At 27.1% G+C, this 23,845-nt stretch overlaps 1 protein-coding gene across 1 annotated transcript in view; it reads left to right on the forward strand.

Moving 5' to 3' along the window:
• Positions 1 to 23,845, forward strand: part of LOC107444401 (muscle calcium channel subunit alpha-1) — a 223,473-nt gene that overhangs the window by 195,505 nt on the left and 4,123 nt on the right. The window contains exons 33-45 of the mRNA XM_043039109.2: positions 1,145 to 1,210; positions 1,293 to 1,384; positions 3,439 to 3,598; positions 5,489 to 5,616; positions 10,565 to 10,661; positions 11,627 to 11,729; positions 11,807 to 11,908; positions 13,113 to 13,249; positions 17,843 to 17,968; positions 19,271 to 19,515; positions 20,255 to 20,569; positions 21,909 to 22,294; positions 23,365 to 23,474. Coding sequence (XP_042895043.2) covers positions 1,145 to 1,210; positions 1,293 to 1,384; positions 3,439 to 3,598; positions 5,489 to 5,616; positions 10,565 to 10,661; positions 11,627 to 11,729; positions 11,807 to 11,908; positions 13,113 to 13,249; positions 17,843 to 17,968; positions 19,271 to 19,515; positions 20,255 to 20,569; positions 21,909 to 22,294; positions 23,365 to 23,474 — 2,067 coding nt within the window. The remainder of the gene's footprint in view (positions 1 to 1,144; positions 1,211 to 1,292; positions 1,385 to 3,438; positions 3,599 to 5,488; positions 5,617 to 10,564; positions 10,662 to 11,626; positions 11,730 to 11,806; positions 11,909 to 13,112; positions 13,250 to 17,842; positions 17,969 to 19,270; positions 19,516 to 20,254; positions 20,570 to 21,908; positions 22,295 to 23,364; positions 23,475 to 23,845) is intronic.

The following is a 23,845-nucleotide window of genomic DNA, read 5'->3' on the forward strand; positions in this document are numbered from 1 at the left end:
CTGAACGCTGGCCAAAGTAAGTAATTTTTTAAAGTTCCATAATCGAATTAATTAACTTTTTTTCCTTTAAATTTTCCTAATTTTTTTTAATTTCGAAAATCTTTTATATTTAAATACAGCAAAGCAGTTTTAAGTCTAATTCAATATTATAGGTTTAGCCTTTGATTCATTGAAAATATATTTATTTTAAAGCTGAGTTCTTACATTTTTTTCTTAAATAATAGAAAATAAGTATTTAATCAGATAATATTTTTTAATCAAAAATTATAACTCTTAAAATATTTGTTATTTTTAAAATATGTTGTGTTAATTTAGATGATGTTTTTAATGCGTAAAACTTAGCTTTAAAAGTGCTTCGCAGCCTTTCAAATTATTTGTTAGCCGAAACAACCATTATATTTTTTTTACAAAATTAATAAAAAATTATTATTAAATTTAAAAAAACTAATTTAAAAATAAAATAAGTTAGAGAGAGAGAGAGAGATAGAGAGCACACAAATTCACTTTCATAATGAGGCTTTTTGAATCGTAACTTTACTTTGTACATTTTTGAAATCCTTCCAGGTAAAATAATTATCATTTAACTTTTGTTATATATATTTTTTCTAATCTACTTATGGTTCTGAAGATTGCATTTTGCTCCCTTACTTACAAAAGCAGCTTTTCGAAAAATCGCTTTAATTCTAAATAACTAAATTTCAATCAATGTTACTCTGCGTGGAATCATTTGATTCCTAGTTAATAAATTGTAGTTAAGACACTAATTAATATTAATATTACTTAGTTAATATTTTTTTAAACCAGAATTGTCAGAAATACGGTAATTTTAACAGATTATTTTTCGTCTTTGTGTAGAAAAAGACCAAATTGATCTTTGTGGCGCTTCTAGTGTAAAATATGTGTAAAAAATTAGAAGTGAATTCGTTTAATTTGGCAAGATTTTATATTTAAAACACAAGCAATTAATAATCATTTCTTATCAGTCTGACTAATTATTTTATATATAAATCTTAATTGTCTCTTTCGTTCTTTAATTTAACTATCTTTATCTTTGATATAGAAGTTCAATAACATATGTTTTTTTAAAATAATGACATTACATAATATGTTTATTACTGGAACTGAAATAGCATTTTATTTCTAGGCATTGCCTTACGTAGCCTTGTTAATAGTTATGCTCTTCTTCATATATGCTGTAATAGGAATGCAGGTCTAATTTTTGCTCTTACATACGAATGTTATATATTATGTCTTATTATTTAAGCTAACTATTTCATGTCTAACTTTTTTAGATGTTTGGGCGCATTGCTTTAGACCCAAAAACAGCTATACATAGAAACAATCATTTTCAAACATTTCCTCAAGCAGTTTTAGTGCTTTTTAGGTACGTGAATATAATTATATGTAAACATTCTCATGATTTATCACAGCTAGTAGTCATGTCAATAAAGTTTAGGGTACTGCTGGATAATTTTAATTAATTGAAGAAAGACAAAAAATATATTTTTTTAATAAAACGAAGCCGCTTTTGTGTAAACAGAAAGATTTAGAATAATTAGTAGAATGTTATAATTTGACAAATTTCAAACTCGTTATTCTTATTTTAAAGTATACACACAGTACTCCCCCACTTAATATAAATTTTTAGAATCCTCGTTATAAATGTAGTCGAGTAATTTCTAGTAACATGAATTCAAATAACATGACATAAAAAAAGTCAAGTAGCATAAATTTACAAATAAGTGAAGAAGAAAGAAACATAAAAATCTTGATGAAACTTTTGCTTTGTGGAACTTCGATTAGTTTCTAATGATCGTCTTTTAACTCCTTTTTTTCCATCCGGAAATCAAACAGGCCTTAAAGTTTTCAGCAGTGACTTTAAAAGTTTTGATAAAAAAAAAGTTCCTAACTTAAATAATTATCTGCGAAATAATTATATAATAAAGTGCAATGTAATAATAAAAAAGTGTAATTATCGCTTTTTCGTCTCTGTAATTTCGCTAGTTTCGTTTCGTTTCTTCTATATGTATTTATCGAAGAATAAAATAACTTGCTAAAAACTTCCTCTTTCCACTTATATGTAGATGCAAAATTCTAGTTGATTAGGGAGTGTCCCTGCCAAGGCTTCAGCAATCAAGCTAATTTTCTTTACTATAATTTATGAACTATAATTAATTTAACTACTTAACTATAGGCTTATTACGTAATAAAATAGCAAATATATTAGAATAGTTAATATATAATGTAATAATAAATATGTAAAAAATATGTAATAGTAAATATAAAAGGATTTAAATAATATATATTAAGAGTGGTCATTAGAAAACACTCTACACCTTACAATAAAATTAAGGAAAACTAAAAATAATTTTCCTAAACGTTTTAATTAATATATGAGGGCTTAATAAGGCCTGGAAGATTCACTCTTATCGGAGAATTTTATTTTTCAAAATTAATTTGCAAACTGTAATTTCCCTTTTTTTCTGTGTATTTTATGAACAAAAAACTTACTTGTTAGGAGCTTTTTCTTCCCATGCATGTATAGATTCAAAAATTTTAGCTATCAAATATTATTTTTCCTAAATGTTTCAATTGAGATACGGTAGCAAAATAATTGCAGATTCTTTTCCTTTGGTGACTTTTAACTCAGTAATTTTGTTTGTAATTCTAATGAATAATAGAAATGTCTTTGTAGTTAATGAATAATAAATGAACTTGCTAGAAGCTTCCATTCCTCATTCTTATGTAGATACAAATATTTTAGTTGATTTGTGAATATCAGTCCCGATGCTCTTCTGTCAGCAACCATGCTCTTTTTCTTTACTATACTTGACAGATTATAAGTAATTGAATTACTTAAGCATAGGCTTATTACGTTATTAAATAGTAAATATATAAAGTAATAGTAAATATATAAAGTAGTAGTAAATATATAATGTAATAGTAAATATATAATGTAATAGTAAATACGTAATATAATAGTAAATATAAAATGCAATAGTAAATGTAAAATGTAATAGTAATTATACTGTGATAAAAAATATATATTAAGGGTAGTCATTACAAAACACTCTCGATGCTATAATAAAACTAATGAAGTATTTTTTCCTAAACGTATCAATTGATGTTGGTGGTTAAATCAGGCTTCAAACATTCACTTTTATCCATGAATTTGAATTTTGTAAACTCTTTAGTAATTGTAATTTCCCTTTTTTTGCGTATTAAAAGAATAATAAAATAATTTGCTAAAACCTTCCTCTTCCCATTCATCTGTTGATACAAATGTTTTTGATGATCAGTGAGAGTCACTCCCGTGGCCTTTCTGTCACTAATCAAGCACATTTTCTTTACTATAATTTACTGAGTATAATTATTTTAATTACCTAAATATAAGCTTTTAAGCATAAATAAAAATTCCTAATTGTTTCTTAATTGCAGATCTGCCACTGGTGAAGGATGGCAGGAAATTATGCTGGCGTGCCTAAACAAGCCCACGACTAAATGTGATTCGCGAGCAGATTTATCATCTGGTGACGTGTGCGGATCGGAAGTTGCTTTGCCATACTTTATCTCCTTTTACATCTTGTGCTCGTTCTTAGTTAGTTGCATTTTTAATGCAAAAATTTTTCAAATTTTTAGTACAATTTAGATAGTCTGAATTTTAAAAACTGTGGAAATATAAACATGCAGCACCCGTGCTAGGTATTTCAAATTATTAGCTAAATTAGCCAAATATCAAAAGTATTTGCCAATTTTAGAAAGTCTTCGCCAAATGCAAATTTTAAAAATTTTTTAAATATTTTTTCTTTCCAGTGGAAAAACTCATTCGCCAATACTTTTGCCAAAACACAATTTTATTCTCCGAATTTACGATTTAATCACATTTGACAAGGTTATGAATGCTTAGCATGGGCTGCGAACATGCAATACTTTATTGCTTTTTCAATCTTTAGCTTGTTCTCAGTTACATTTTTATTGTTAAAACTTTTAATTTTATACTACAATTTAGATAGAATACATTTTAAAAACAACTAGGATATAAGCATGCAATATTTTTAAATATTTTTACATCTTGTACTCATTTTCAGTAAGTTACATTTTTAATTCTAAACTTTTCAACCTTTTACTGCAATTTAGATAGCATAAATTAAAAGAAATATTAACATATAAACAGGCAAGACTTAATCGCTTTTCACATCATGCGCTCGTTTTTAGTTAAATTTTTAAATGCTAAAATTTTCATCTTCTTACACCAGTTTAGACGTTATAAATTTTAAAAACCATTAAGACATAAACTTGCAATACTTTATCGATTTTTTTTCATTTTGTGCTCGTCTTCAGCTAGTTGCATTTTTATTGCCAAAATTTTCAGCTTCTTACTAAAATTTAGATAGTATGAATTTTCAAAACCATTAACGAATAAACACGGAATTTCATAATAGATTTTATCTGTGCATTTAAGTAGCATTTAATTATTTTAAAACTAAACATACTATTAACTAAATATGCTCATAACATTCGAATTTTTATTAGAGTAACTCTAGTTAGACATTATCAATCCTTATTACAAAAAAAAAAGAATTCAAGTTTAATTAAAAAGGGAAGAAATAGGAATTTAAAAGCTTTTGGTAAGATTATATCTCAAGCTAAGAACAACAACTGTAAAATTTTTTTATAAGAGTGCTAATTTGGTATCAAGTTTCACATAAAATAAATGATCAATTTTCTTTTTTTTCCAGAAAATCTGACTGATTCATTATTGATTCACGCTTTTTCAAATATCTGATAAAAGAATTAAAGCACCAAAGGCTCTCACAGTCTTAACATACCAAAATAAAAATGTTACTTTAAAACTTATATAATCAATTAGATAATTATGCAATCAATTATACAAAAATATTTAAAGTAACTTATAAACTTAATGTTACTTTAAATATTTTTGCTTTATGAAAACACAAAGTAATTTTTATAATTATTAGGTACTATTAAGAATGTGTGTTTCTATGTTCTTAACGAGACTATGTTGGATATTACAGATTAAAACCTTGTTTGCTTAGTATTCTAAATTTGCAGTTCGTTGCAAATAGGAGATCAAAGAAATAATATATAAGTAAACATTAACAAGATAATATATGAATTTTATATTTTAAAGTTTTAATTTGAATTTTATATTTTAAAGGAACTTTGAATCTGTTTTTACATATTTTATTTATACTCTGCTAATAAAGAAGTAATTTAATTTTATTTTTAGGTAACCCAAACTATTAATACACTTAACGTACTTAACATAAAATGCATTGTAATTATCTTTTGTAATTATATTTAATAGGTAATTTTTTAAAGAAAATATTCTGGTTGATTATCTTTTATCTACTCTCTGTTAGGGATATTTAATGGATTAAAAGTGTTGATAGTTGTATACAATTCATTTTGAATAGTCAAAGTCAAGTGTTTTTTGTATGCTTCAAAACGTTGTAATATTTTTTAGGTCATAAATCTTTTTGTTGCTGTAATTATGGATAATTTTGATTATTTGACTCGCGATTGGTCCATACTGGGACCACATCATTTAGATGAATTCATTCGTTTGTGGTCGGAATACGATCCAGATGCAAAGTAAGTTAACTTATTTTATAAATTGTTATTTTCATTAAATATTTACTCTAACAAGCAACCAAAATGCATTTTTAAAAGTACTATATCGTTAGCCAAAAATATATTTCAATTCCAGCGATCATTTAACATCTTTTAACACAAAAAAAGACTTATAAAAGACTTATCATTAAATGAAATTAACTCGTGACTTATAATTGCATCATGAAGCGAAAAAATAAACACTAATAAATATTATATCTACTCGAGGGTAAAATTTTGACCTCTATAACCATTTAATGACAGAGAAGGCGAACAGATATTTCGCAAGCGACAAATATTTCGGTGGGACACGACAGTACAGATTAAAGTATTTTAATACATTCACTAACATTCACAAAAACAATTTTAAAAAATAAAAAAATAACTCGAATACTCTGGAGATCTCTAATACTCATTATAGGATAAGTTCGATTTTAGGCGCCATTATGATATTTCCCTGGACGTAAGGATAACTATAGTCCCCTCAGCTATGGAAAATCATGTTGCAGCGTGAGTGCTATGTTGCGTGAGTGCAGTCTAAAGAGATAACCCGAGCTAAATTACAAACAATGAAAAATAAAATTTACAGTAATAAATTTTCACAATGTTGTGAGTAGGTGTTTTAACAGTCAGTTTTACATAATTGCTGCATAAAAACCCCCCAGTTGCAAAATTTAAGTGATTTGTGTAAGTGTTATTTCAGCGTGGCCACTCAAATCAGGTTCCAAATTTCCCTGATTTTTCCAGGTTTTCCAGTAAGAATCTTAAAATTTCCAGGTCAGAGTGTTTTTTTTCCTTCTGTAAAGTGTTGTATAGTTACAATAAATGTGTCAATATTATTGTATTAGTCAATATAATAGTGTAGTATTTCACTTAAAATGTTATTTTTTTAATATATCATCTTGAATAGATGTGGAGGAAACAATATGTTTAGCTTGCAGAAAATAACACTTTTATTGAATAAAAAATATTCTTAAGTGTTAAATAGCTTTTGCACAGAATGTACCAAATAGCTATGACCCAAAACAACCTTAGATAAGTACTGTTTAATATACTTCTATTAAGCAAAAGAAAATAATTCCAGGTGATTAGAAACCAATAAATTTTTATATTTATCTGCATTTCAATATAGAGCCATTTTATACTGTATTTTATCCAAACAGTGCTCTTTATAAAATTCATTGAAATAATTTTCCTTAAATCAATATCATAAGTCAAATGTTTAAATAATGTTGTTTGTTTCGAATTAGCACTATTATTTTAAGGCATGTTCAGTCTTTGTAAAGGAAAAATTTTAAAATTTTTTGTTCAATATTCCATAGAAGAAAACAACTAGATAAAATTCTTAAAATTTTATTCTTTTTCTTATTAGAAATTTGAATATATTAAGAATTCCAATCTAACATGGTTTCCCAGTTTAGATAAGATAATTTTTTTTGTTTTTACATCTAGGCAACTCCGTGGTGTCAGAAAAAAATTAACATTAATTTCTTAGAAAAACTATCTTATAAAACAAAAGTTTATAATCATCAAATTTTTACATAAATATTTAGTATATCATAAACCTATCGAAAAACAATTTGTTTAATAAAAACTGATTATTATAAGTCCAAATTAAACGAATTATCAAATGGCTGTCGGATGTAAATCGCGTGAAAGCAAACAATGATTACTAATTTATAAATTGTCTAAACTCTGTGAATTAGTTTATAATTTAAATGTAAACTCGACTGAATTTTGAAGCAGACATTTAAATAAAAAATTCGATGCAGTTGCTTGTGAAATATGATACATAGTTAATTCGAAATTTTTTACTTCAGTGTCAGTCTCAAATTTCTCAAATTGGATAGAAATTTAAGTTAATGATAACCATTATAATGACTGAAAATAACTTTAATTTTAATCTTAATGCAATAAATATTAATTTTCAATTTAACAGCTTCTTTAAATTTAAATTGTCTTCTATTTCCTGTTGGAATGGCTGGATTAATATGTTTTATAACTTTTTCCATCTTATAAAAGTTAGTTGAAAAATCACTCATTTTAACTATACAACGTATATTAACAACAATGTAATATATAAACATCAATGTAATATATTAAAAACAATATAACTAAAATATAACTATCAAAATATAACTATAAATTATAACTATAAAAACCTTTTTTTATTTTTTATTTTTAAGAGCAATACGGGAAAAAATTTTGAAAAAAATCACTAGTGTTATATCCAATAAAAAAAACTCTATTGAAAAGAAAAATAATCACTGTACATTAAAAAGAAGAAGAAAATTTTTTTACTGTATTATTAGCCTATAACAAATTTTTCTGGGCACAGGAAAAAAAACAATAGCTTTATTTATTGCCTGCATAAAATTAAATAATCTCTTTGTAGTAGACAATATTTACTTTTTCTTCTATTTAGTGGCATAGCTAGCGATGAACAAGAAAGAGCATATGTCCGTTTATAGCATAAAAGATGGGCCAAAGTTTTGAAAAAAAATTAAAGATGAATTCTAGAATAAATTTTTCTCTCTTTTTAATACCCCCTCTTCAGTTTCGTTGACCAATTACAGAACCAATAAATAACTAATGATTTTTATCCCATTTACCTAAAAATTGAATAGGATGTGAGTTATTGTTGTAGTTTGCTAATGGAAGTTGGTTTAATATTTTTTTTCACAAAATTATTTTCTTCTTTACTCAAAAAAAAAAATAATAATAACTAACTACAGAATGTTCTGAATTTTTTCCCCTCTAAATACATAAATTTTTCAAGTTCTAAGCAAAATGATTGATTTAAAATGTTCTAAATGAAGTGAAATTGTTACCAAAATAATTAAAACTGAGATGCTTACCTCAAATAAATAAATAAAATAAAATATCTAAAAACTTCATGGATCAATTTTAAGTTATAATATAAATAATGAACAATTAATTAATTCAGCCCATAGACTAAAAGCAGAATTTAAAAAAAAAAACTACTTTTATAAACAGAAGCAAATATACTAATCCTTTATTCCTCATTCACCAAATTTTTGTCTTTCTGAAACTGCATAGTCCCATAATCTCCAAAGAGGTCAAAGATTTCTCCATTCATTTCCCAACATAAAAGAGTTTGAAATGACATTTTAGTTTAGCAGGGTAATAATGAAGAGAATTTTAATGCAAGTAAAGTATTGCTGAGTTGATGATATTTCAACTATTTTACAATAAATGTACGTCTGAATAAAAGTGGATGGTAAAATAATTTAAATTAAGAGAAAAATTCCAGCTTTTCCTTGAAATTCCTTGATTTTTCCAGGTTTTAATCCAAATTTCCCTGACTTTTCCAGGTTGTTTCCAGTATAAAAAAATTCCCTGATAATTCCAGGTGGGTGGCCACCTTGATTATCTACAAGTTATGACCTAAATATTAATAGAACGTCTGATAAGGTTTCGTAACAAATTTAGCTCTAAATGGGATCAAATGAAGTTTTTGAATGTTCTAATGTAGTGTATGTTAGCAATATTATATACACGTATCACTAGTAGCAATTTTACCTGGGCCCCAGTTGGGATCAAAAATTGCTCAATATGGGTCCTATAAAAACATGCACCGAGAGACCAATATTGAGATGCTTAGATTTTTCAATATTGGTCCTAGAATGGCTTTTAATATTGGACCAAGATTTATTTCTATCTAGGATCAATATTACAAAATATAGACACCCAACATTATAAGCCTATAGGGGACGTTGAAGGAAATCAATCGTGGTTTATTCTTGAAAGCCATTCTGGGACAAATATGAAAAAATCTAGACATCTCAATGTTTACCCAACATTATAAGTCTATAAGATTCCTACATAGAAAATAATATTGGTCTGTTATTAAAAGCCGTTCTAGGACCAATATAGAAGAATCTAGACATCCCGATGTTTACCAAACATGATAAGTGTGTAAGGGTCCTACCAGGAGAATACTATTGGTCCATTATTGAAAGCCATTCTAGAGCCAATATTACAAAATATAGACACCCCAGTATTGGCCCCACATCGTAAGCCTACAAGAGTCCTATAAAGAAATTAATATTGGTCAAATTTTTAAAACTATTATGGGACCATAAGCACATATTTTGAAATTCTGGGGTCTATTTTGAAATAGTAAATATCTTATTTATTTGAAGGACGAAGAAAAAGACACCATTTCTTGAAAGGGGAAAAACATAAAACAAAATATAACTTATATTTAATTGTATTGATAAATTTAATTTTTCATACTATAAACCATTAAAAATATATAACTTTAATAATAAAATTAATATTGGTCCTAGAATGGCTTTTAAGATTGGAAACCTATTCATTTCTCTCTAGGTCTCTTATATGCTTATAATGTTGATAAATATTGGGATGTCTATATTTTCTAATATTGGTCCTAAAATTGCTCTCTATAATGGACTAATATTATCGTATATGTAGGACCTTTATAGGCTTATAATGCTGGGTAAATATTGGATTGTCCATATTGGTGTTAGAATGACTTTCAATTATGAACCACAATTCATTTTTAAATAGGTCCCTTATAAGCTTATAATGTTGAGTAAATATGGGGATGTCTGGATTTTTTTAATAACAGTTCTAGAGTGGTTTTCAATAGTGAACCGCTATTCATTTCAATCTAGGTCTGTTATAGGCATATAATACAAAATAATTTCACAAATATATATATATATATATATAGTTATAAANTATATATATATATATATATATATATATTTGTGAAATTATTTTGTTATCAATTATATACATGATTGCGAAATTTTTTACATGATGTAATATTTTTAACACCATGTTAAACAGTGACAAATATAAAATTTTAAACTAAAAAGAATGGCTTTATAGGCAAATAATAAATTCATTTCTAATGAATTAATGATCTTTCTTCTCACAGAGGAAGAATAAAGCACTTGGATGTTGTGACATTGCTCAGAAAAATTTCTCCTCCACTGGGATTTGGGAAATTATGTCCTCATAGAGTAGCTTGTAAAGTAAGTATTAAAAATTTATTGGAGAATTCTTTTTTTCTTCTTCATAATTTGCATGAATAAATTCGATAAGAAACTACGTAAAAGTTTTAAATTTTTGTGCCGTCAAAACTTAATATTTCATTTAAATCTTAGAAATGTTAAATTTCTTGAAAATTTACGTATCAAATTATAAAAGAGGAAATATTAAACCCGAAGTCAGAACATATAAAATTATGCCTCACTTTTCAGAAAAAATTATTATTAAATGAAGTATCTCCCAAATAGAACACAAAATCCAAAACATAAGGAAATAGCGCCATCAAAGGAAGAGCAATTCGTTGCGCAATGTTTATGCCCTCAGATAGATGCCGATGGTTTCACCAAAAAAGAGCCATTGTCCATTCTGAGGTTAACCATCTCGAGGATGGCCTGATTTCCATCAGACTTTAAACTCCTCAAAGTCTGAATTCATCACTTCAGGACTATTTTCTTCTTAGATATTTAAGAACTGTTGGGTACCCAGATTTCTCGACATCTAACGTCGAAGTAAAGGTGAAAGTTAAACAAGATATCAAAAAAAAAAAATTCTCACAAATGTTGATTTATGTTTTTGACTATTTTGTTATGCGTTCTTAATTTGTCAGTTGACAGATTACAAAAATTCAATATTTCTTGGAATTAGTGCTGAATAAGAAATTCTTTTTTCCTCTGACCCTCTTTCGCTTTTCTGGGTTGCGTTTTATTTGGGACTTACTGTAGCTGTGAATTTCATTATTAAAACGGTATCAAGCATCATATTTATAAAATCATAAAAATGTCCTTCAAAGTTACAACAAACAAACTTATAACAATTTTTTTTTTAATGTCATGAGTGGTTTTAGTTCCATTTTAAATAGCAGGAAATTTCAGTTCTTGTAATTTTTCTAAATCACTGATTGATTTCTTTCCATAAATAAAAAATAATATAAAATTTGTATCTGTTCTAGAAATTAGTCTCAATGAACATGCCTCTAAACAGTGATGGTACAGTTATGTTTAACGCCACTTTGTTCGCTTTAGTCAGAACATCTTTGCATATCAAAACAGAAGGTAACAAGTACTCTTGGTTCAGACTTTAAAAAAAAACGGCGTTTGATTTATTTTAAATATATTTTATTTGCTTTCAGGTAATATAGATGAAGCGAATGAGGAATTAAGAGCTGTGATCAAGAGAATTTGGAAGCGCACAAGCGACGAGCTTTTAGATCAAGTAGTACCTCCTGCTGGTGGTAATATAATATCTTGTTTTGATATATTGGAATGCTAGCTAAGATCACTCGTTTAATGAAATCTTTTAAGATATTTAAGAGCGTTGGTAGTTTAAACTCCCAACGCTCTTAAATATCCTGAAAAATTTTGGTTAACCAAAATTCTGGTTAAAAATAGCAAATTTTTTAAAAGCATTTTCCTTTATCATATTGTGTCTAATGTCTTTATATAAATAAATTTTCCAATAATTTGATCGCTTTCGTATATAATATAGTTTTAATAATTAGTATAGGAAAACTTCGCAATAATTCTATAATATATGAATAAATAATATAAAAATTCTATAAGAAAAATACAGATACTTCCATTAAAACGAACTCAAAACGATAGAATCAAATCCAAAATAAGTATCAATCAAGATGGGAGAAGGGACTAAAAAAAGGAGTGCACTGCTACTTAAAACTTCAGAAACTGCACAGATCAGCGAATCACCTAGGTTTCGAACTCGAATTGTTCCGGAGTATAGTTTTTTGCTTTCTAATACGAACAGTATATAATTACTCTGTAAGAGTTGATTCATTGAAAATACAAATTTCTGTTGACACCATTGCTCTATATTCAATGTTACAAAGGCTTTTTTTTTTAAATCAATTTTTTTTAACTGAATTGTTTTAAAAGTGCGTTATAGATTTAATAACGTTCTTGTGTCATCCGCAACATACACACGCACAGAGGAAAAATAAGCTTATAAAATTTTTGAACTGTAATGTCATTTTCGAAATAATTTATATATATTTTTCATTGAACAATTTTGGAAGAGCTACTTAGGTAAATATGTCGAGTATACTATTTTACAACCAATAGAGTTTTCAAATTTTTTAACAAAATAGTAAAATAACTTTTTATACAATCTCTTACATGTGTATTATTTAATCAACAAAACCGCATAGTTTTTGCTCAACTTTCATTAAATATTTGAAGACTAGTTGATATTTTAATTACATTAGTTATCTATGCATGAATATTTCACAACACGATGAATCATTTTTTTTCCTAAGAATTCTTTTTCAACATAAAACCTACATCAAGGAAATATTTTTAAGAGATAAATGAATACAACAACTCTTTAGAAAACTTTTTAAATTAGAAAGATTTGCAGAATTAGATTACCTTATGTAAAGTGTGAAGGTGGGCACTAAGTACTATAAGAAATTTTTCTTTTAGCTGACGATGATGTTACAGTTGGGAAGTTTTATGCTACTTTTCTTATTCAAGATTATTTTAGACGGTTTAAAAAGAGAAAAGAAGAAAGGTCACATGAGGCAGGAGGAAAAGGTCAAGAGACAACAGTTGCTCTTCAGGTACCTTATGCATGCTGTACATTTAATCATATATAATTATAATTTATAATGTAATTATAATTTAATCATAATTTAATCAAGAGATTCAATTTTTATCAAAAAAGCTTTCAGAATATGTATCTATAAAACTTAGTTGAACAATTTGTGTTTAAATGTATGTAAAAAAAAAAGATTCAGAACTTTCTGAAAATTTGAACTATAAAATTCCTTTTAACTTTTTCAGTTTATAAAACTTAAGATATTCATAAAATTCAACTTAAACATTCTTTCCATGAAAATTCACAAAATCGTTTGCCTAAATTAAATTAAAATGTACTCATTTTTTAATAAAGAAATTCAATTTTTATTTATGCATTTTTTTAGAATATTAACAAAACCCATACTTGAAAAATTTCGTCCTGAAATAAAAAAAAAGAATGAGAGCATTCGGAAATTTAGAATTATAAAACTTTTTTAACTTTTTAAACTTATGAAACTCAAGATATTCTTAAAGCTCAACTTTCAAACTCAATTAAAGCTCAATTTTATTCATTAAAAATAAGGAAATCGTTTGCTTAAAATTAAATTTCTTCGTCTCACTTTAAAATAATGAAATAGGTGGAATACAATAGAGTCATTAAATAAAAATATTTTTTCTAAATTTTAAACACTGTTTTTATTATTAGAAGTATTATAATTTAAACAAAAAAGAAAAACTTCTCTTAGAGATTTCGATAAATAATTACTTATATGACAGTTATTTTTTAAAATTTTAATGCACGTTGGACCGTAATAATTTACATCTGTTCTGTAATCAAAACAATAAATTGAATCTATTGCCAAGAATTTTTAAAACTTTTTCTACACTTAATAATAAAAAAATATTATCAAGTTTAACAACGATTGTTCTACATGAATATAACACTAAGGTTGCAGAAAAATTACAATGTATGACTACGTAAATGAGTATACAGTATGAATCAAGCATGAATATTTTTTTAACAAAACTAACTATTAAGTTAACATAATTTAATAATACCTTTTCACAATAATACAATTCTAAGTTATGTAAAACTTCGTAATCGACTTTAAGATATTTCTTAAAAAATACATAATTGTTAAATGTGCCAATTACTTTGAAAATACGATGCAACATGTTTGAAAAATAAGTAATATTTATAAGTTTATGTTGAAAAATAAATTTATGATTATTTTTGGTAATAATACTTTTTTATATATAAATTTACTTCTTGTATGAAATTATATTTTTGTTATATAATGCATATATGAATATCATAACTATTCACCTTGAATTTACTTTTGTAACACAATTTAAGCAGTACTTTTGTCATTTATTAAAAGAATGAAAATAATTATTTAAAATAATTTACTCTTTTTGAACAAAATTAAAATTTTTAAATTGTTTCTTTGTCAGAAATAATTTACAATGTAATAATTAATATAATAAATACATTATATAATAATTTAAAAACAGACAAACATAAAACATAATGTTTTTATATTTCTTAAAAAAAAAACTAATTTAAACTTCATAACTTATATAATTTTTTTTTCATAGCTAAATATTTTCAAAGCTCAAAACCTAAACCTTCAAATAAATACTATTAATTTCTAAATTTATATCTTCACAATCATAAATATGTTTTATTAGTTGCTATTTTTGAAGTTGAAAAAATTATCAATTTGAGTTTACATAAATTATACAAAAAAAAGAATTGTGCTTATTTGGGAAGACTTTCATCTTATATTTCAAAAATGTAAATGTTTATTAAGTTATTAAATTAAATTATATTTAGATTCTTATAAAGATCTTTAATATGATATGAATGTTAAAGTTTATATAGTATACTTCCATACAAATAACATATCTTGAGTTTTTATTGTTATTTTTTATTCTTAAAATGTATTTCTTCTTATCAATATATACTTTAATATCTCTCTTTCTATTTACAGCATATATATTTTTTCAGAAATTCCTTTCTGTATTTGTCTATACATATTTTTATTATGATAAAAATTTATTCTATATTTTGTCATTTCTTAAATAAAATAACATCTTCTGCACCTTTTATATTGCATGTTATTTGTCACCCATTTATGTTTCAATCTTTTGCTACCATTATCTATAGATATTTATACATTTCTAACATAATAAAACAATCTAAAAAATTCAGTTCTTATTGAAACAAAATCAAATGAAAATAATTAGATTGATGGGAACTAATGGAATTGAGAATGAAAGCATGCTACGCTAGTAACCAATTGTGCAATCAATGATTAATATAGTGAAATAAATATTTACCTTAAAATTAGTTTAAATCACAAATTTTACAGAGAGGTGAATTTTATTTATGCAAGTTGGGATAAACAATGCATTTAAATAACAAAAAAATATTTAAGCAAGTTGAGATAATCAATGTATTTAAAATTCAAAAAACTATTTAAGCAAGTTGAGATGAGCAATGCATTTAAATTACCAAAACATTTTCTTAGGATAATGATTAATATGGATGGAGTCAAATAATTATTGAAAGGACAAATGATTAATATGTAATGAAGTCAAATAATTATTGAAAGGACAAATGCTCCAATAAAACACGATAATTCTATTAAAAAGTATTTTAATTTTTGCAGTTAAATTTTTTTTAAATAATTCATTTTAAAACAATTTCAAAGTAATTAAGGATTTAATTTTCAGTAAGAAATGAAATAGTAGATTGCATGCTACAAAATCTAAAAATTTGACATCACAATAATATATTCACTAAGTTTCTGAGAGAAACTGTCATTCTTATTAGACATCTATTGGCTAATTAATCATATTTTGTATGGCTTGTAGCATAATATTACGATGTTTAAATTACACTTTTTCAAAGACGAATTTCTTAAAAGCGGTTTCAAGAATTTTTAAAAATTTTGCTGTAAAAATATAGTTTTACTGTTATAATTTCTATTGTTACACTCACAGTTATAGTGCGAAGATTATAATACCATAAATAAATGAGGGCCATAAATAACTTAAAACTGCAAAGAATAACCACCAATTTTTTTTCTAACTGTTTTCAGGCTAGTCTAACTTTGTATGGATGGTGTTTCTTGATACAAAACGTAAACAAAAACGAATCTTGAGCTTTTTACCTTCACGACTTCCGATTTGAAAGTCAACAGCTTTTCAAACAGATGATTTTTATTTCAATAATAAAAAGAAATAAATAATATAATTCTGAGCTCAAATCTGCTGCATTTCATAAGATATTAATGTCTTTAAGTAATTCTGATGTGTTTGAAGTAAAAATTTGTTTTAGGTGTATGGTTTCTACATTTAGAAAGAACTCGCTCTTTTAGCAATCCTGATTTGGATACTTTTGACTGATTTATTACAATTATTCTTGTTGCAAGCAGTACACTGTGTATACGTCAGAGTTAACATTTAGTTAGAGTAGCGAGACTTAAATTTATTGTGCAAATTATCATTTAGAACAGAGAGCACACACAATTAAAGTACGTTGAGGCAAATGATCTCATAATACACCGGATATAGAAACACTTAAATATAAGCGGTAAAAACTCTGCAGCGTTCTCTGGTGTATAAAACAACATCCATAAAAATTCAGATTTTTTTTCTTACGAAATTTTAGTTTAAAAAATAATTTTAAATTAATCAATTTTGTTGGAAAAGTAACAGACGCTTGGCAGGTAAAGCATGTTAAAGAAAACCGCTTTATTTTGTTTCTTGTGACAAACTGGCATGCTAAATAATGCATGCTTCCAAATTCATAATAATTATCCATGATTATTGTTCATTAAAACTTATTCTAAATACACTTTTTAAAGACCCTCACGAAAAACTGCAACTGAGTTTTTAATGTAAAAATTTAAAAAAAAAAAAATTTTATTATTAAAATGCATTACTATAAAATTATTAATAAAATTTACTTTTATCTTCCAAATAATTTTCTGTCTTCGATAGATCATAATAGGACCCAAAAGCAGGAAGGAGAAGAGTGAAAAACCTTTTAAAATTTTATTGCTTTCCAAAATTGTAAGAAAAATAATATTCAAACGCAAAACAAAAACTAGAGAAATGTAAGGACAAATTTTGGAGAAATAAAATGTCATCTATATATAGTAATATCATTAGTTTCAGATAATTAATTATATTATGGTATATTATAATTAATTTAAAATTATTAATATATAATAATATATTAATATAATAATAATTTAAAATTTTTAGGATAATTAATAGAATTAATTAATTATAACCCTAAAATTAATATATAATTAATTTTAGGATCTAGAAATGAAACGAGCATATTAATAACAAGTAATAAACTAATATCATAGAGAGTATTTGTTGTTCATTTTAAAACTGAAACATTTTTTTAACATAATATTTAATAACAATCTTATAACAACTTTATAGCATGGAGAAAAAAATGTCAGGAACAGAAATGCATGTTATTTGCATGTTGAAATGATATCCTTGCATGTGTATCAGCTGCTTTTGTAATGTTGTATCTCGTGATTCAATGTTATGCTGTGTTTTGTGGTGACCGTCCTGTGTGTAACACCAAATAACCTTAATTGTAGCTGCTCTCCATTGTTCAGGCTGGACTACGTACACTCCATGAACTTGGACCTGAAATTCGTCGTGCAATATCTGGTAGTTTGGAAGTAGAAGAAACTGAACCAGTAGAACCAGAACCAGCTCATAGGGTTAGTTTAGATAAGAAGAAGCGAACAAGACAATTTCGCCTAATTTTTAATATCATACTTAACATGCATTTTTTTTCATTGAACAAAATTCTATTAATAATATTTTTTTAAAAATATTAATATTTTATGATTAATAATAGAACAGCAATGGTTCAATTTTTTGCTCAGGCACTGAGCTGCGTATATGAACCATTGAGGGTCGATTCCTGGTGCCGGCTGGAAGTCAAGGCAGTTTCAGATTGATAAGTAGCAACTTGTATGGGAAGTAATGTCAGTGCGCAATGTTGACCACATTCGTACATCATGCTGTTTGTCATGAAATTGTGGGTACTTTTAACCTACATGGCCCACAACAGACTGTTGAAGGATTACTTTTTAGCAAAGAAAAAAAAAGCAAAATTATCTAGAACAAGTGTTTTCGAAAAGGAAAAAAAAACACTTTTACAGTACTAAATCATAATAAATACATAAAAAACAGAGCATTTGCATCCCCTTGAATTATATTTACAATATGACTTTCACGAAATCGTAGATAATATTAATTTTAAAAATGATTCAATTTAATTTCCGTTTTGTAAATTAATTTAATTTCGTACGTCTTCTGTCAAAGGTATATTAACTTGTTAAAAGTTGAATTCGCAGAATTTTTTTAAAAATTTAAACATTTCTTTATAAAAATTAAATATTAGTTGGGCTTAGAAGAGCAACGATATCTGATTCGTTTTCTACTCTAGTCCCAAGACTTAATTCCAGGAATTTTTTTTAGTGTTCTAAGTTTGCTTTAACACTGCAAAATGACGCATACGCAGTTAAAAATTATCCGCATACGCTTTATGCGACTCGTTCATTTAATGCCGGTAACATTGATCAAATGACATCTCGACTTTCACTAACCCAATAATCAATTAGATGTATGCATCAGTTTTTATAATATACATACGCTTTTATATTCATTGATATTTTCATTCTTAAATTCTGATTATTATTAGTCGTTTGATCATGTTTATTTAAGACCCATATGGCAATGTTAACTCACACAATCGTTTTACTTAATTCGTCTTTATTTCCTGGAACCTGGAATTATTATGAGGTATTTTTAATCCGATAAAATTGAGCTTATAATGAAAAAGGAGAATATTTTACTCGAATACGCGTGGATAATTATCGCCCAAATAGGCTAAAGATTCTGATTCTCATGCAACTTTGTATATTACAGAATGATAAATTAAAAATCGTAAGTTTTAATGCTTAGATCATAAGAATGGTGATATAAATTTTAAAAGTTATTTTTTTCTTTCTCAGCGTAACCATTCATTGTTTGGTCACATGTGGCATTCAGTCCGAGGTGCTCCTTTAAAACGAACAAGGTCATTAAAATCCAATAGTGCTAGATCTCACGCTAAAGTATCTCCTACGAATTCCTTGGATGTTTCCAAGTCATCTTCACAAAAAGCTCACGTGCCTGGAAATCATATCCGTTTTACACGGGAATCCAGTGGTGCTACAGTTACATCGCCTCTTGCTTTACACAGAGGAAGTAAATCCAGGTAATGTATATAACATATCTATTTCACCAAAAAACTGTAGCAATACTGTACACGTTTAAACAAAATAGTTTGCGTAGTGAATTTCATAATAAAATTATCATGTTGTCAGTAACTCAGTAGAAGCCACGATGGTCAGTGGTTAAAGTATCGAGCTATCATAGTGGAGATTTAGGGTTCGATCCTCGGTGGCGGTTCGAAGCCCGTCCATCTATAGATGGGCGGGTATCAGCTTATCCATATGCAATGTTCATTACCCTTTTGGCTATAGATTGGTAGTTGCAAAAATACTTTATTTTTACTAAATATATAAGTAATAACTAAGTGCGGAAACTAATTAAGTTCGCAAACAGGTCTTTACTACACATATTAATAAACCTAGGTTGTTTTTAATAGCTGTTCACCAAACATTTCTACAATTTGCAAATCAAATTCTCTTGTAAAAGCTTGCTAAAAATCAGGACTAACTGATCATGCCCAGATTATTAAAAAGAGCATGATTCAGATTTTTTTCACTGACTCAGAAAATTTATCAAATATTGCTTCAATAATAAAAAAAGGCAGCAAAAATAAGTCTACATTTGTCCACAAAAGTATCTGAACATTTTCATGATAAATTTATGAAATTTTAGAGTTATACGTTAGTAAGGATTTCTTAGAATTCTCGACTTTTTAACTGCGAGTAAAAAGTTATAGTTCTTATATGGAACATAATAATGACTTATTTAAATTTTTTTTTCAGCTCAGTTTCCGTTGACGATGTCTACTTATATCAATCTCCAAGTCATTCCACTCAAACTTCCCCTCAAAATGCTCCGACTGCTCCCCAAATTAATTATTCTGTGATGGGCAGTTGCAGCAGCTATGAAGGCAGCTTCACTATTGAAAGTAGAGATCATTCCCCAGGAAAAGAGACCATTCCACTTCGATCGTTGAGATCAAATCAACACAGTCCGAGCCCCTTGGCAAAAGTTGACAATAACGAAAGCAATACCTCTAGCGTACACAGCGATTCATCATCGGGTAAAAATGAAGCAACTGGCACAAGTTTCTTAAGGTATATACAAGTTGAATTTTTACAACAGAATTTAATGTCTCAATTTTGGCATTTAAATAAATCACTTAAATTCTGTTTCTGTAGCATGATTCTAATCTATAATAATTCATCAAAGATATCTATAATGATGTTGTTTGCTAAATGAATTTCTTTCATCAACCTCATTCATGTTTAAGTTAGATCTTCGAGGTTTTTTAGTCACTAAAATATTTTCTTAATTAATAGTGGTGACTATTAAAAATGCTGAAAACGAAATGTTTTTTTTTAAATGCTGTTTTTATTTTATGCTTTTAGTTTATGTTCAGATTTAAGTTTGGAACAATATACAGTATTAATTTAAAGTTGTACATGCATCTTCTTTAAAAAAAATAAATAAATAAAGATTACATGAGCGAATAACGATAATCTTAAAGAATTTGACTGTTTCTAATCTAAGCTATAATCAGTAATAAATTAAAAAAAATTGACAGTTTTTATTTTATTATTTTTAAACAACGACGCAAGATCAATTTTCGTAATTAACGAGTTTTAGAATTTTGTTCGAAGTTTTTTGATTCGCTCAAATACAGAAAAATAAAATTAAGAGGCTCACACTCTCGACTGATCATCTGTCTAAACTATCGAACATATTCTTAAAAACACTATTTCATATTTTATTTTAAGTACGAAGCAAAAAATAAGTTTTTGTTTTGAAATAAATTTTTCGTTCCTATATTCTTCGGATTATTATTTTTATTAGGACCATTTTTTTCAGATTGTAGCCACTACTCCCTAGGGTCAAAAAACAGAATCTGATATAAAAGGGTAAATATTGTCTGGGTAACTTACTTAGCCTGTCAAAGGTGTATCTCTTGGGCCATAAAGATTGCATCTTACATTAGTAAATGAAAATCTGATTATTATGTTTAAAGTTATTCAGAGTTTTTCTATTATTTTTCACATGCATTCTACAGTTTGAACTAATTTAATATTTTCATTAGAACTAAAAATGTCGCGTCTCTACTTGGAATTTTCATAATTTTGGAAATAGGTGAAAAAAATGTATTTTACATAATTCTACAAAAGGAAATTAAATGGAGTTCTGTCGAGCAATCAGAGCAGAATATAGATGGGGCAGCCAATTTAACCAAGCCTTCGGGACCAATCAGTCAGTAAAAACATTATCAAGTCATCAAGGAAAGGAAAAGACACATTATTGATAAACATTAAGGGCTACTGATATGAGAAGTAAAAGTATAAACAGCCGTGGGCATTTAAACTCTTCCCATGTATGTTATTAATGTTTTAAATATAAAGATCTGTATAAAATATTATTAATTGCTTAATGTAATAATTTTAGCCTTTGCCTAAAAGACGAAGAGGACATGGACAGCTTAAGACCACCAACTCCTCCACCTAGAAGATTTCCTACACGTTCAGGAGCAGCTTCATTTCGTCTACCATGCCTAGGTAAGCGAGACAGTCATGAGAGGCCTATACTTGTCCGACAGTCTTCCAGTACACACAGTTGCGGGGATCTACGCGGCTCTTCCACAGAAGATCCTCCAGACATGGACGAACGTCCTGCGAGTCAACATATGAGGCATATTGCTGCTTCACTCTGCTTCGCTCATTTACCTGCCATGGCAGTTGCCGGTGTTCAGCCAACAACAGACCAATGGAAGAGGCGCAGAAGACTAGGTGATGGATCATCACATATACCTACTCACAGAGCTTCATATCATGGTATGTGAATTTTACTTTCTCTGTAACTAATTATTAATCCTTACGTATTGGAATTACTTAGTGAATATCGTCAGGACAATCGTAAATAGATATGTCTAAGTTGACGTCACTTCACTTATCTGTCCACTGGAAATCCATCAATGAGTTACAAGACATCAACCAATAGGAATACTCTTCTATTGGGATGTGAACATGAATCATCCAATAGGAATGGTGCGAATGACGATTAATTATTCCACTCAGTGACATCTCTATTGAACTTGGGACTATTTAAAATACTCTGTAGCTGTAACTAAAATATAGATCGATTTTAAATTTTTAACAGTGAAATTAAATTCATAAAACAGGCTCGACAAGTCCTTTTTCAGCAAAAATTCAAATTGAAAAACGTCATATTATGTATATATATATATTATACTTCTTTTCTTCTATTTTCATAATTATTGCATTTATAATCTATAATTATATTGTATACATATTGTATGTAACACCTAAAGTAATAGCTAAATAGAATTAAAGAATCTAAAAAACGAAACCCAAAAAGAATTATATTTTAATTTTATAGTAGCCTTTCTTAACAGATGAGAACATTCAAGAATCTCTTGCACATAATAATAATTTCGCAAATAAATTATTGTTCCATGTAATAAGAGAAATGTCCATTATAAAATCATTGCAGTGAATGTAATAATTACTTAACTTGAATCTCAATAATTGATTACTGTTACTAACAATTCTAAGATTGGTTGTTTTCCAGATTCCTATAAAAATCAAGTTTTTTATAGGAATTTTTCAGATTTTTTATAAAAAATTACAACTTTACCTTTTTAGAGTAAAAATAAAATTCTCTGACAATTCCAGGTATTCCCTGATCCGTGGGATCCCTGTTATACTGCAATCTTGTGGTCCATTATACACAGTTTTTCTTTTTTTCCTCCATTTTTTTTAATGCGAGTAGTTTAGAAATTTACAATCCACAAAAAATTAAAAGGAAACTTTTGCAAAACTGGTCCATTATTGTTGGATGTATGCAATTGGCAAAAGTTTTGAAACTGTTTCTTATTTTTAAGGTTCCCGTGATACATCATTAGGATGGAACAGTGATTCTCCAATAAAATCAAAATCTGGAGATTATATGAATGCAGACATTCTAGGAAGTGCGGAAAGTCTAATAGGAAGAGTAAGTTATTCAGCACATCGTTAAATCAAAAAGAAGACAAAAGTTTAACAAAAATAGTGTGCGTAGTAAACAAAAAAATAACTTTCTCCAAATAATATGCAAAATTCTATATTGCAAAATGTATGAAAATGGCAAAAATAATATTATGCAGAGTGGTAAACATTTACGTTTAAATTCTGAATTGATGCATTTTCAGTCCGACAACAATGCAGTCTCAAAAAGAATAAATGAAACGATAAGTTAGTAATAATAACATCACGGTTAGAAATTTATGATCAGATAAGTGGAAGTTTGCATTGCTAAAAAAAATTCATTAATTTACACTCATCAATAGTAGAAGTTAAATAACTTTTACTTCACTATAATTTGTA

Source organism: Parasteatoda tepidariorum, chromosome 4, assembly GCF_043381705.1.
Source record: "Parasteatoda tepidariorum isolate YZ-2023 chromosome 4, CAS_Ptep_4.0, whole genome shotgun sequence".
NCBI classification, from domain to species: domain Eukaryota; kingdom Metazoa; phylum Arthropoda; class Arachnida; order Araneae; family Theridiidae; genus Parasteatoda; species Parasteatoda tepidariorum.